Here is a 15,559-nt window from a genome sequence, read left to right as displayed (position 1 = left end):
GATTTAAAGAAGGATTTTGCATTAGTTGTTGACAAACATGCATGTGTATTTGCCGGGTTAAATGGCTGTGGCTAGGAATGCAACTAATGAATATTACTGGTTAAACATATACCATATAAAAGTGGATAAACATATCAGTAGATTTGTCTTAAGTTTATTTATCTGCACCTGCATACTTAAAAAGAAAATGCTGATATTAAATGTTGATTTTATCCTGAGACATGTTTTACTCATATAAATTTTTATTTTGTTAATACTCTGATAAAACTCATTTATTTTTATATCTAAAATATTTTTATTATTATACATACACACTGACTTCACTAATTATGTCTCTAGGTGGATTTCTAAAACAATCTGAATTTATTCAGCACCACCATGGTCAAATTAACTCTCATAGCAGGTATAAAATCATGACACCAAAATATTTTTTCAACTAGCTGTTCAGTCTTGCCATATTTTACACATATGTTAACATTCTTCTTGTACACAGGACTGGGACTCCTGCTTTCTCTTCACCTTGGTAATTATGTTCAAATTTCAATTCAAATGAAGTTCTGGTCTTGGGTTAATAAAACCTTGTCATTTATTAATCAAATTTGTGTTGAAACAAGCACACATTTAAGGTATGAACAGATCTATGTCTGATACATGAGACTGTCAAATAATGACTCCGCCTCATCTGTTTGGAATCAAGCCCCCTCTCGCAAATCTCTAATTTGTAGGTCACATTCATATGACGCACCCCAGTTCACATGCAGATATATCTAATGCCTGAAATACACCCTAATTTATAAAGTGGGGTGACAGCCAATAAACAGAAAGCATTTGGCAGGTTAGCTAAGCTGTGGAAAGTCTTCCAAAAAGGAGAAGGGAATATAGATTTCAATTAATCTGAGTTATGGGTGCTTTTGTCCAAGCACAAATTTGTACTCATTACTCTATGCAGGCCTACTGCTATTTGTGTTTGTAACTTTACTTCAGTTATTGAAATTGAATGTACTCTTATGAATGTAAATTTAATAAATAAACAAACAACAAAAAACCAAGTGGCGGCACAGTGGTGTAGTGGTTAGCGCTATCGCCTCACAGCAAGAAGGTCCGGGTTCGAGTCCTGTGGCCGGCGAGGGCCTTTCTGTGTGGAGTTTGCATGTTGTATCCATGTGGGTTTCCTCTGGTTTCCCCTACAGTACAAAGACATGCAGGTTAGGTTAACTGGTGACTCTAAATTGACCGTAGGTGTGAGTGTGAATGGTCGTCTGTGTCTATGTGTCAGCCCTGTGATGACCTGGCGACTTGTCCAGGGTGTACCTCGCCTTTAGCCTGTAGTCAGCTGGGATGGGCTCCAGCTTGCCTGCAACCCTGTAGAACAGGATAAAGCAGCTAGATATAATGAGATGAGATGAAAAAAAGAAGTAACATACTTTTTCCTCCTTAAATTTTCACTTTGATCTTGGCTTGACATTTTCACTCCCATTTTTTGCTCATCTGCTATGTTTTCAAACATTAAACATTAAAGTGTTTAAGCATGAATGAAACAACAGGCCAAATTCTCAAGCCCATTTCTTGTATTTCAGTTTGAGGTTCCTGCATGTTCCTGCAATTATCCACATGATTTGCTTATTAATAATAATGCTGCTCTACTTACTATACTTGGTATTATAATTTATTATACAATTTTTGATTATATAACTGCAAGTCATGGGTGGTACAGTGGTTAGCACTGCCGTGTCACAGTAAGAAGGTTCTGGGTTTGAACTTCACAGCCAACAAGGGGCCTTTTTGTGTGGTGGTTGCATGTTCTCCCCGCATCTGCATGGGTTTCCTCCAGGTGCTCTGGTTTCCCCCACAGTTCAAAGACATGAAGATTAGGTAAAATACCCAGCCACTGGGGTTGCACAAGCGAGTGCATACTTATAGCCGGTCCCAAGCCCGGATAGATTGGGGAGGGTTGTGTCAGGAAGGGCATCTGGTGTAAAAGCTATGCCAGATTAAAATGTGTGGAAAAGCTCCACTGTGGTGACCCCTAATGGGAGCAGCTGAAAGAAGAACTGCAAATCAATCATTTTTCAGGTTATTAAACCTGTACATTAAAATTTACACACACTCCAACTGGATGTGACTTTGGTCACATCGATAGGCCAGAGATGAACTCGATGAGTAAGGAAATTGACATTAGAACTTGCATACAGTCCTTTCATGATCAGATTTATTCATATGGAACTTTAATGAATATGGGCCATTACATTTGTGTGTTCATTTGTGAATAAGATTTTGTTTTGTTTAATGTGTTCTGGATATGATTTAAGGTGACAAAGACTGTTACAGAAAATAACTGTTCCTCTCACAGCCAATTCTACAAAGCTGGTGTGCTATTTCACTAACTGGTCCCAGTACAGGCCTAGCAATGGCCGTTTCACTCCTGAGAATGTTGATCCCTTCCTCTGCACACATGTCATCTATGCATTGGCAACCATCAACCCAGACAATCAGCTTACTTCTATTGAATGGAATGATGAAGAAATGTACAAGAAACTGAACAACCTGAAAACTGTGTGAGACTAAACATTCTAAAATAATTTAATATTCCTTTAATAGGCTATTCATAATTGAAATTAATCATATAGTATGTTTTATGCAATAGAGAACAATGAAATGCAATAATATATGGGATATATTATCAATGTAATACTTTTATTTGCTATTTCTTTCTTTTGCAGAAACCCTTCTTTGAAGACGCTGCTGTCAGTTGGAGGCTTGTACAATGGCATCAGCCTGTAGGTACCCCCAGTGAAATGACAACCAGCCATCACTCACAATTTTTCATCTATGTTGTAATGATGAAACTGAACATGTTATTTTGTCAAGCTGAAGCTTTTGAAAGCAAGGGCTTAGCAAACTTGATCTATTAGTCTCATTTAAAAATCAAACTGTTGGGGCTCCTGAAGAGAACAAGAGAAAAGGGTTCACTCTATTGTCAAGCAATTGCAAGTTCAAATCCTGATGATGCCACAGACATCAGTGTCTGGGCCTGTGCTCTCGGAGTATGAGACATGGCATAAACAAATAGAAGAGTCTTTCTTTGGAGAGTCACATTAAACAGAGATCACCTTTTCTGTCGCAGGTACAGTAATATGGTGGCCACTCCAGAAAATCGTCGAACCTTCATCCGTTCTGCTCTTCTTTTCCTCCGGGCTCATGATTTTGATGGCTTAGATCTAGCCTGGGAGTTCCCTGGACAGAATGGTAGTCCTGCTGAGGACAAGCAGAGGTTTGCTGCACTGATAAAAGTGAGTAGATTATATATGGAGCTGAATGATTATTGCTATATGGCGCTAATATATAGTACATGGAATTGTCAGTTTCCTGTGCTTGCCAGTGATTTGATGCCATTTGTATTGTTAAACCTTTCATTCTGCAGGAGCTGAAGCAAGCCATTATACAGGAAGCCATAGACACCAAAAAGACCCAGCTTCTGCTTTCAATCAAAGCAGGAGCCCTTAGGCCCACCATTGATGCAGCTTATGAGGTCCCTGAAATAACAAGGTATTCCAGAGATATCAGAGACCTTCAGTCACTGAGGAAAATATAGGTTGGTTATTATAAAAGGTTTGTCATTACATTTTTTGCTGTTGCAGTGAAGTAGACTTTCTCAATCTTATGACTTATGACTACCACGGTTCATGGGAAAAGGTTACAGGCCACAACAGTCCTCTTTTCAAGAGTTCTCTAGATCAAGGAACTCACACCCAACACAATATTGTAAGAGAAAATTCTTATGATCCACTTAAACATGATCAACTTAAAATATACCTTCTTGTTTTGGGACTGAATTCTCTCACTTTGTTCAGGATGCTACTGTGCATTACTGGCTGAGCAAAGGGGCTCCAGCTGAAAAGCTGCTTCTGGGTTTCTCCACATATGGACGCACTTTCCGACTTACCACCTCCTCAACAGGCCTCGGTGCACCAACCAATGGCCCAGCTGATGCTGGCCCTTACACACGTGATCCTGGCTACTGGTCCTATTATGAGGCAATTGAGTTTAGGTTCTTTATTTAAGACTAACTCTGTTTTTTTAAAGTAATTCAATGATAATAAATCTATAAGCCATATATAAACATAGTGAGGAAATTATAAAAATAGTTATGCTTTTTTAAATTCACAGATCTGTACCTTTGTATCAGCGGCCAAGGTAGTATGGATATCTGAGCAGAGTGTTCCATATGCCACTCATGGAAGTGCTTGGGTGGGCTATGACAATCAAGAAAGTTTTGCTGCCAAGGTAAATAAGGCTATTTGAACCAAATTTTTCCATAAATTACTTTCCATGTCAACACATACATTTATGTTATAAAATCTTTGTTTAATCATTTTCTTTTAGGTGCAGTGGCTCACATCCATGAACCTAGGTGGGGCATCAGTATGGGCCCTTGACTTGGATGACTTTGGTGGACATTTCTGCTCAGAGGGAGATTACCCTCTTGTTAACCACCTACGCAAGTCGCTGGGTAAATAAATGCTTGCTCAATATGCAGGTTTCATACCTAAATTTAATTTGACTATGTTTTTAGTTTATGGCCTAAAGTCAAAAGGGCAAAATTGAAATCAGTTGAAGAGGTGTTTTTTCAACTCTTAAGCTATTGTATAACAGCGTAAAACTCTTACAGGTTTCCCTCCAAAACCAACCACCACTCGTCCCCCAACTACTACCCCAGACCCTATTCACGGCTTTTGCTCTGGAAAACCTGATGGTTTATACCCAAACCCTGCTGATGCCACCACCTACTTCCAGTGCTTCCGTGGAAACACTTACTTGCACAGGTGCCAACCAGGCCTGGTATATGTTGATGCCTGCAAATGCTGCAACTGGCCATAAGAAGACAGAAGACATGTCAAAACATTCACTAGAATCAAAGCCATGATCCTCCACACAATATGCATCATGTCTTTCAGTATATATACTGTACATTTGATCAATTTTTTACCACTTGCATATCACTGTTAAGATGAAAACTTTGTGTGGGCAGTCACAAATACAACCTACAGAACTCTTGTTTTCCTGTTTCTGGTTTGATATCAAGTGCTAGAGACAAAAAGACCTCACTTTAACTGCATTTGTTTAATTTCACAAGCAAGTTGTACATTTTACAAAATACATAAAGAAATAATTAAACTTTAAAAAAAAACTGAAAGGTTATTTGAATTCAATTTGTAAGGTATGACCTTTTGTGACATTACTTCCTAAATAAAATGTTATTTTTAAAGCAACTTTCTTTTATGCACAGTAGATGTTTTTCACAGCTTAAAACAGCATCATACTAAAATAATAAAAACAGTAATAGCAGTATGAATGACACCAGAAAACAGAAAAGAAAAAAAGCATGTACAAATGTATGATTTTTTAAAGCCACCTTTTGGTGAAGTAGCTTCATCGCACACTGAAGAAACAGAAAAAATCCAACCTTTAATTCAAATAAATTTATTCAGAGAAAAGCAAAATCCCTCATCAGGAAAGGTACTTTGTACAATTTCCCTTTGCCAGTAAAACAGCACAGAGTCTTCTCCTATAAGATTTTACAAGGTTGGAGAATACAGACCAATGCATCTGAGACTCTTTACCACCCACGTGCAATGAACCGGTGCTACAGGTGCTCTAGCCCCTGCCCCTTTTCTATTTGCTGTCCAAAGTGCCCTTTTCATCGGGACTGTTTTGTTGTTTTGGTTTTAATATTTGTAAAAGATAAGTTAGCTCCAGCATAAATTTTCTCTACAATTTGACAATAATATATGAAATTATAGATTTATAAAATAACGTTTTTCTATGTAAATGCGGGCATCAATCCGTGACGTCATGCATTCAGTGAACCTCCATGCAAAAGCGCATGCAGGCGGTTGACAGTGGGAGACGGTGCGAGGAACGGCATGGTAAGGTCACACTGAAAGTCTCCTTTCATTTCTTATCTGAACATGCAATATTGTGCAGCTTAGAACACAACAGTAAATGCGTAGGGTTGTTTATCATTTAATGAAGCCGCCTAGGCTATATTTAAACCGTTTGCTCCATCCATTTCATTAACGTGGCAGATTCGGAAACTTTAGTTTGAACGACGGCGTTAATAACATATTCTAGCAGCTTTGAAAACTTAAGGCTGAATGACGATGTCCACAGCATATTCTATCAAGACACACAGAATGTTCAGTTGCAATTGAAATTTAGTTTTGAATAAAGTTAACTTGTGTGAAAAATTTGTTCCAAGTGCCCTTTTTTGAATGTTGAGCCCCTGCCCCTCCAAAGGTCTTTGCACGGCCCTGCTCTTTACAGAATCTCTCCAGATTATCCAGGGTCCTAGGCCCTCTCTTGTGCACTCTCTTCTTCAGATCACCCCACAGGTTTTCGAAGGGGTTCAGGTCAGGGGACTGAGATGGTCATGGCTGAAGCTTGATTCTGTGGCCAGCTAACCATTTTTGTGTTGATTTGGACATATGCCTCAGATCATTATCCTGCTAAAAGATCCAATGATGTCCCAGTTTTAGTTTCCTGGCAGAGGCAGACAGATTTTGATTTAAAATGTCCTAGTATTTCATAGAGTCCATGGTGCCATGTACCTTAACAAGGTTTTCAGGGCCTTTGGAGGAAAAAACGGCCCCAAAACATCATGGAACTTCCACCATATTTTAGAGCTGGGATAAGATTCTTTTCATTATAGCCATCCTTCATTCTACACCAAACCCACCTTAAGTGTTTATAGCCAAAAAGCTCCATTTTTGTTATACCAGACCACAGATGTCACATCTGTGTGTGTTCACACTTGGTGCACCTCGAACAGTCAGTTGCATCCACATGCATTTGTGCTCTGAGCGAGCAGCATGTACCTCAAGGACTAATTATAATGTACATGTTCCTGATCAGAGAGCAACATGTTGTGGGCATATAAGGACTCAAAGCTCATACATACCTTGTGAAGTAATATGCTCAGTGCCTAGTGCCTGACCTTACTGAGCCTTTTGTTGATATTGTTATTCTGGTTTTCAACTCATGTTTATATTTTGGATTCTGCCTTTTGTCTCTGCCACATCTAGTCTGTTTGTGCCTGTCTTCTGTTGTTGATTCTGTCTCATGTTTTAGATTGTATACCTGCTTGTTGTTTTTATAATAAATGCACTTCTATTGATTACAACCATCTCCCACCAAGCTTACTGACAGATTACTTTGGCATATAATGGATGTAGTGGAAGAAAGCATGCAGACTGCACAATGCCATGCCCAGGTTTCCGTCCCTCAGCCTGGATTGATATGGTTTCTCCAGCAGCTAGGATTGGGTGTACCGGCACTCTATGGTGAAGTGGACTATCCCCCAACTGGGTTCCTGCTACAATATGCTCTCTCTTATTCAGAACTGGTGGAGCACAAACCTTTAGAGCACATCTGGGTTGGACCCACATGCCAGTGGGCTGAGTACCTGGTCATGGTTGAGTACCCATGCCTACGGTGGCCGACAAGGGTCAGACGGACGGCAACGGCCCAATACGTCTTAGTTCGAGAAAACAGCTTCAAGTACAGAAACGATGCAAAATCACAAACTCAAACACAAGTCTAAACGAGGTATAAATGAAAAAACGTGCTGCAAAAAACAAAGACAAATGCATCATCAAACGCGATGCAAATAGAGAAACGATCTGCAAACGAAAAACGCTGCATTACCTGTCACTACAAACGGAGATGCTCCAAACCTACAGGGGGCGCTCTCAGCGTCACAGCTCAATAGACAGAGACACACGGGATGCAGAGAGACAACAGCTGACAACCACAATGGTGCATGAAAATACAGCGGGAACGGTAATGTGACTTTTACTTGATTATAGAAATATTTATATCACTGCACATTACGTGACGTTTATTTTATACCAGACGTTACAAGGCTGCACATTTGCATGTAGATTAGCCTGCTTAGTAAGACAAGATGATTAGAGATTGATTGATATAAAACACCCATTTTAATACTACATTAAAAAGCCCTCTTATCACAGTCTTTCATACCTAAACCCTGTCTTTTTTTCCTTTTGCAGATGTACTGTCCATTCTGTGGATCTGTGCTTACAGGTTCCCCTGCCTTTTGCTGTGCATGTGGCAAAAACATAACTTTTTTTAAAGCATGTCAAAGAAGAGACGCCTGCCACTCATGCACAAGTTGATGTTGCACAACCTAGCACCAGTGTAGGTAAACAGATTCATGATTTTGTAACATAAAATGCTTGAAATGTTCAGATTGTGTTCTTGTATATACAAAATCACTTCTCTCTATCACTATCCTGGTTCAGTAACTGGCATTTAAGGTGTACTAAAATGTCCTGCAGAAAGTAATTTTATGTGAACATATTTAAATGGAAACTCAGTAAGAGCATTGAATTTTTCTTTTTCCCAGAGGGAAACTCAAGCATAGAGACATTTTTTTTAAGTTTAGGGCAGTTAAAGAAAGGGAGAGAAAGTCTTTTTCAAAGAAACATCAGGCCTCTCAGAGTGAAAAGAAACAGAAGCCAGTGAAGGTATGAACTGTTGTTAACATTACATGGGTTGTTGCATAGTTTGTTGAGATTTAGCTGTCAGTGCAGACCTCATATCGATTTGTCATGTTGTATCAATTTCCATTTTATTTACTATGTTATTTTGCAGATTTATGTTGCCGTTATGAGGTTGACAGGTGACTCCCTAAAACCTGTAAGAGGGAAGTCACTCCCTCTTGACATTCAGCCTCACTGGTCATCAGAGCAGCTATTGGCTTCTGCTGTTAAAAAACAAATGGATTTTAACCAGGACATGCAGGATGTTGTCCATGTTTTATTTTACATTCCCCCCATTCCCCCACCACGGAGGCGGGGGCCAGCTCCACCCCAGCCGGCCCGCCGCACCCATGGTGCCCTCCCATTTCTCCCTTCTGTGTCTGTCTCTCCTCCCCCTCAGGTGAGTGAGCCCCAGAACACAGCTGCAGAGGGAAGACCCGGGCCGGTTTGCTGGCGCTGCGGGGAACCAGGCCAACTGCAGCAACAGTGTGCAGCTATGGAAGTGGGGGCAGTGGTGCAGATCCCCAACGCGCCAGAAGCTGCCCTCGATCGGGCCGGAGCGTATCGCATACCAGTAAGTGTACAAGGGGCTACATATCAGGCGTTGGTGGATTTGGGTTGCAATCAGACCTCGATCCGCCAAAGCCTGGTGCAAGACAATGCATTGGGGGGAGCAGAGGGGGTTAAGGTGTTGTGTGTGCACGGGGATGTTCACAGATACCCGTTGGTGTCGGTCCACATATATTTCAGAGGGGAAAAATCTATAGTGAAGGCGGCGGTTAACCCTCGCCTTACCCACTCTTTAATTTTCGGGACTGATTGGCCGGGATTTCAGGGTTTAATGGCATGCCTAGTAAAGAGTGGGTCCTGCCGGTTGAGAGGGGAGGGTCCCAGTGTCGCTTTGGCTGGAGCTGCGGTCGCAGAGCCGTCTACGTCATCTCCGCAACAGAGTGAGGAGCCGCCGGCTCCTCCTCTTTCTATTGGGGAATCCCTCACGGATTTCCCACTAGAACAATCGTGAGACGAGACTCTGCGACATGCATTTGACCAAGTGAGAGTAATCGATGGTCAAACGCTCCAGCCGAACGCCACCCCGTCCTTCCCCTATTTTTCCATTTTGAAGGATAGATTATACCGAGTGATGCAGGACACTCAGACGAAAGAGCGAGTCACCCAGTTATTAATTCCAAAGAGCCGCCGGGAATTGGTATTCCAGGCGGCTCACTTTAATCCCATGGCTGGACACCTCGGGCAGGATAAGACACTAGTCTGGATAATGGCCTGATTCTATTGGCCAGGGATTTGCGGCGACGTCCGTAAGTGGTGTACGGCGTGCCGCGAATGCCAGTTAGTAAATCCAGCGGCCATTCCAAAAGCGCCCTTGCGCCCCCTACCATTAATCGAGACCCCGTTCGAAAGAATTGGGATGGATCTCGTTGGGCCATTAGATCGGTCAACACGAGGGTACCGCTTTATATTGGTTCTGGTGGACTATGCAACGCGATACCCAGAAGCGGTGCCTCTTCGCAATATCTCAGCACGCAGTATTGCAGAGGCCCTCTTCCACGTCATCTCCCGGGTTGGAATCCCGAAAGAGATTCTGACTGACCAAGGCACCTCGTTTATGTCACGAACACTGAGCGAACTGTATGGGCTACTGGGTATTAAGCCGATCCGCACCAGCGTTTATCACCCACAGACGGACGGTTTAGTTGAACGGTTCAATCGCACCCTCAAAAATATTATCAAAAAATTCGTAAGTGAGGACGCACGTAACTGGGATAAGTGGCTTGAACCCTTGTTATTTGCAGTGCGAGAGGTCCCCCAAGCCTCCACGGGGTTCTCCCCATTTGAATTATTATATGGGCGTAAGCCGCGTGGCATCTTAGATGTACTGCGGGAAAATTGGGAGGAGGGACCTTCACAGAGCAAAAATGAAATTCAGTACGTTATGGACCTGCGCGCAAAACTCCACACGCTCACCCACCTAACTCAGGAGAATTTGCAGCAGGCCCAGGAACGGCAAGTCCGCCTGTACAACAAGGGCACGCACCTTAGAGAGTTCACTCCGGGAGATAAGGTACTCGTCCTGTTGCCCACGTCGAGCTCCAAATTAATCGCCAAGTGGCAAGGACCCTTTGAGGTCACACGGCGAGTCGGAGACGTCGACTATGAGGTTAGGCGAACGGACAGGGAGGGGGCACTACAGATCTACCACCTCAATCTGCTGAAACTCTGGAACGAGGAGGTCCCCGTGGCGTTGGTGTCGGTAGTTCCGGAGAAGGCGGAGCTGGGGCCGGAGGTTCAAAAAGGGACATTGGCATCACGTACCTCTCCGGTCCCCTGTGGAGACCACCTCTCCCCGACCCAACTCACGGAGGTCGCCCAGTTGCAGGCCGAGTTTTTGGATGTGTTCTCGCCCCTGCCCGGTCGCACTAACCTCATAGAACACCACATAGAGACGCCCCCGGGGGTGGTAGTGCGTAGCCGCCCTTACAGGCTACCCGAACACAAAAAAAAGGTGGTTCGGGAAGAACTTCAGGCCATGTTCGAAATGGGCATCGTCGAGGAGTCCCACAGTGACTGGAGCAGCCCGGTGGTCTTGGTTCCCAAGGCCGACGGGTCGGTCCGGTTCTGTGTGGACTATAGAAAAGTCAACGCGGTGTCTAAATTCGACACGTACCCAGTGCCTCATATTGATGAGCTGCTCGATCGACTAGGCACGGCTCGCTTTTACTCGACACTGGATTTGACGAAGGGATATTGGCAGATCCCCTTGACTCCATTATCCCGGGAGAAAACGGCCTTTTCCACACCGTTCGGCTTACACCAGTTCGTCACACTTCCGTTTGGGCTGTTTAGGGCGCCCGCTACGTTTCAGTGGCTGATGGACAGGGTCCTCTGGCCCCACGCCACCTATGCGGCCGCTTATTTAGACGATATTATCATTTATAGTAATGACTGGCAGCGGCACCTGCAACACCTGAGGGCCATCCTTAGGTCGCTGAGGCGGGCGGGACTCACTGCCAACCCAAAGAAGTGTGGGATTGGGCGGGTGGAAGTACGGTATCTGGGCTTCCACTTGGGCAACGGGCAGGTGCGTCCCCAAAGTAATAAGACAGCAGCGATTGCGGCCTGCCCGAGGCCCAAGACCAAAAAGGGTGTGAGACAGTTCCTGGGGCTGGCTGGCTACTATCGTAGGTTTATACCTAATTATTCGGACGTCACTAGCCCGCTGACTGACCTCACTAAAAAGGGGGCGCCATATCCGGTCCAGTGGACGGAGCAGTGCCAGCGGGCTTTCTCTGAGGTAAAGGCTGCACTGTGTGGGGGGCCACTTTTACACTCCCCTGACTTCTCTCTCCCTTTTATGTTACAGACGGATGCGTCAGACAGAGGGCTGGGGGTCGTTTTGTCCCAGCAGGTGGAGGTGGAGGATTGCCCGGTCCTTTACATCAGTTGGAAGCTGTCAGTGCGTGAGGGGCGGTACAGCACGATTGAAAAGGAATGCCTGGCGATCAAGTGGGTGGTCCTCGCCCTCCGTTACTACCTGCTGGGGCGCCCTTTCACCCTCTGTTCAGACCACGCGCCCCTCCAGTGACTCCACCGCATGAAGGATGCCAACGCGCGGATCATCCGTTGGTATCTGGCACTCCAACCCTTCAACTTCAAGGTGGTCCACAGGCCGGGGGCGCAGAAGGTCGTGGCGGACTTCCTCTCCCGTCAAGGGGGGGGGAGTCGGCTGCAGGCCGGACGGGCGCCCAGCCTGAGTCGGGCGGTGGGGGTATGTGGCAGCGGGGGCGTGGTCAAGTGCCGGTCTGTGACAGGAGGGTGGAGCCAGGGAAGGTGAGTGGCAGAATTGCTACACCTGACGGTAGTTAACCTGTGTTTTGTGTTTTCCCAGTAACCGCTCCCTATTTAAGGAGGCAGAGGGGGAGCAGAGGGAGCGCAACCCGGGACCGGAAGCAGAGTGTGTGTGTGTGTGTGTGTGTGTGTGTCTGTGTGTGTGTGTGTTTGTGGGCTTACGCTGCATCTCGACTGAAAAGTTGTTTAATAAATAGCCTTCTCTGCCTCTAAGCGTTGTCCTGCCGTCCTCTGTGCTCCACCCACACCTTGCAAGCGCTACAATGCTTATATCATTCAGCATGTGATGCCTTCCCAGATGTATAATCTACCCATGTCATGTGCACTAATGTACCCTCAAACCATCACTGATGCTGGCTTTTGAACTGTGCACTGATAAGAAGCCGAATGGTCTCCCCCCTCTTTAGCCTGGAGGATGTGGTGTCCATGATTTCTAAAAATCATTTCTACTTTTGATTCATCAGACCTTGGGACAATTTTCCACTTTGCCTCAGTCCACTGTCAAAGAGCTCGGGCCCAGAGAAGGTGGTGGTGTTTCTGGATATTGTTTATATATGGTTTTAACTCGCATTTCTGGATGCAGTAATGAACTGTTTTCACAGATGATTGTTTTCTGAAGTGTTCCTGAGCCCATACAGTGCACTACAGACACATAGCTTTTGATGCAGTGTCATCTAAGGGTCTGAAGATCACAAGCATCCAATGTCAGTTTTCAGCCTTGTCTCTTGCATACAGAGATTTCTCCAGAGTCTCTGAATCTTTTAATGATATTATGTACAATAGATGTGATCCCCAAATTCTTTGCAATTTTATATTGAGGAACGTTATTCTTAAATTGTTGCACTGTTTGCCCAAGTAGTCTTTCACAGAGAGGTGAACCCCTCCCCATCTTTACTTCTGAGAGACTCAGCCTCCCTGGGATGCTTTTGTTTTATACCTAAATAATGTTACTGACCTGTTGCCAATGAACCAAATTAGTTTTTTTTAAGCATTACACAACTTTTTCAGTCTTTTGTTGCCCTGTCCCAACTTTTCTGAAATGTGTTGCTGACATCAAATTCAAAATCAGCATATATTTTCATAAACAAATAAATAAAATTTCTCAGTTTCAACTTTTGGTATGTTGTCTTTGTACTATTTTTAATGAAATATAGGGTTTGCATGATTTGCAAATTATCGCAGTCTGCTTTTATTTACAGTTTACATGATGCCCTAACTTTTTTGGAATTGGGGTTGTACTTGTACCAGGCTCTTGGGAAGGAGGATCTCCTTTTTTTTTTTCATGGGGCTGATACTCCAGAGGGGGACGGCACGGTGGTGTAGTGGTTAGCGCTGTTGCCTCACAGCAAGAAGGTCCTGGGTTCGAGCCCCAGGGCCGGCGAGGGCCCTTCTGTGTGGAGTTTGCATGTTCTCCCCGTGTCCGCGTGGGTTTCCTCCGGGTGCTCCGGTTTCCCCCTACAGTCCAAAGACATGCAGGTTAGGTTAACTGGTGACTCTAAATTGACCGTAGGTGTGAATGTGAGTGTGAATGGTTGTCTGTGTCTGTGTGTCAGCCCTGTGATGACCTGGCGACTTGTCCAGGGTGTACCCCGCCTTTCGCCCATAGTCAGCTGGGATAGGCTCCAGCTTGCCTGCGACCCTGTAGAAGGATAAAGTGGCTAGAGATAATGAGATGACATGAGATGATACTCCAGAGGCTAACAGAGTGGCAAAAGGGAAGGCCTTTGCTCCTGAGCTCCCTCAATAGTTCAACACAGCAGCAGGTGGGGAGGCTTTCCCTCCGGAGCTCCCTCCAGAGGCTGATAGGGTAGCCTTCACTCCAAAGCAAGTGCCATAGGCTGACAGGGACCATCTCATTGCATGGACTCACACTTCACCATCCATGGGCCACTCAGGCATTAGGGGCATGTACCAGCTCCTCGGGGCATGACCATGTGAAATTTGAACTTGCACATACTCAAAACTAAACATGTAAACTTGCTTTTGATGTCTGCAACACAGTAATTTATGCTAGAAAAATCTCTGGCAGATTCAATTTATATGAGGGAGACACACCGCAAAAATCAGGGCACAGCCAGGGAGGAAAACTGCTGACCTGAACTGGGGATATTGACGGGTGGTGGAAGGAGCACTTTGAGGAAGTCCTGAACCCATCTTACACGTCCTCCATGGAGGAGGTGGAGTCTGAGGACTCAGGGGAACCTTCACCCATATCGCTGGCAGAGGGCACTGAGACAGTCAAGAAGTTCCTTGGTGGCAAGGCACCACAACAGTGGTGCTGAAAGCCGGGATACTGAAGCGAACCACCCATGGAGTCCTTCCTGCTCAAGGACCTTATTCATGCCCTCGCTGCCACCTAACAGAGCCAGGACCAAGTGCTGATCACCCTCCAAAAGGAGCAAGAACAATGCTTCGAAGCCTTGCTGCTGACCCATAGTAATGAGGCTGAACCCTCCCAGTATGCACTCCTAGGTTTGACATTCTTTTCATGAATGAAAAAGTGAATAATGCTGTGGTCAGAGATGCCTATTGGAGCAGTAAAACACTTTGTAAAATAAGTCAGTTGATCTTGAAAACAAAACTGATCCAGTCTTGCCAGGGAGAGTGTGTTGTCTAAAGCATAGGCCCTTGTCTCTGTTTTTTATTTAAATTTCTCCATATATCTCTTAATTCATGGGTCTGTATCATTTCCAGTAATCGCTTACAGGAGGCCATGTGAGGTTCTGTATGGTTTATATCCAAATTGTCAATTGTACAGTTTAAATCTCCAACCAGAATTAAACGTCAGTGGTGCTGCAGTTAGCAGTTACCTTACTGAGCTTGTCTAAAAACAACATTCTCTCCTCTGCATTGGTGGGTGTACACACAGATAAAAACAAAAATCTCATTCTCATAAAAAGCTTTTATTTTTAAAAGCCTCCCATTTAAATACTCTTTTACTGTATAAGAGCTGGAGATAAAATTGCAAGCAAACAGCAAAGCAACCCCAGCACTAAGTGATGTATTATGACTTAAAATCACCAACCCGTCCTAGCATTACAGTGGAGCAAAAAAGTATTTTGTCAGCCACCAATTGTGCAAGTTCTCCCACTTAAAAAGTGGAGAGAGGCCTGTAATTTTCATCATAGGTACAC

The 15,559-nt window shown here is 44.3% G+C and overlaps 1 protein-coding gene across 1 annotated transcript; it reads left to right on the top strand.

The window, feature by feature from the left end:
* Positions 1–378: 378 nt before the first annotated feature.
* On the top strand, positions 379–4,878 carry LOC132874387 (acidic mammalian chitinase-like). Its single transcript, XM_060910535.1, has 11 exons — positions 379–403; positions 494–523; positions 2,351–2,555; positions 2,721–2,777; positions 3,125–3,290; positions 3,422–3,546; positions 3,639–3,762; positions 3,852–4,034; positions 4,168–4,284; positions 4,384–4,510; positions 4,670–4,878. The coding sequence occupies exons 1-11, from the start codon at positions 379–381 to the stop codon at positions 4,876–4,878; spliced, it is 1,368 nt and encodes a 455-aa protein (XP_060766518.1).
* The last annotated feature ends 10,681 nt before the right edge of the window (positions 4,879–15,559 follow it).

The sequence above is a fragment of the Neoarius graeffei genome, chromosome 26 (genome assembly GCF_027579695.1).
Source record: "Neoarius graeffei isolate fNeoGra1 chromosome 26, fNeoGra1.pri, whole genome shotgun sequence".
In the NCBI taxonomy this organism is placed as follows: Eukaryota; Metazoa; Chordata; class Actinopteri; order Siluriformes; family Ariidae; genus Neoarius; species Neoarius graeffei.
This window is presented reverse-complemented; position numbering and strand designations above follow the sequence as displayed.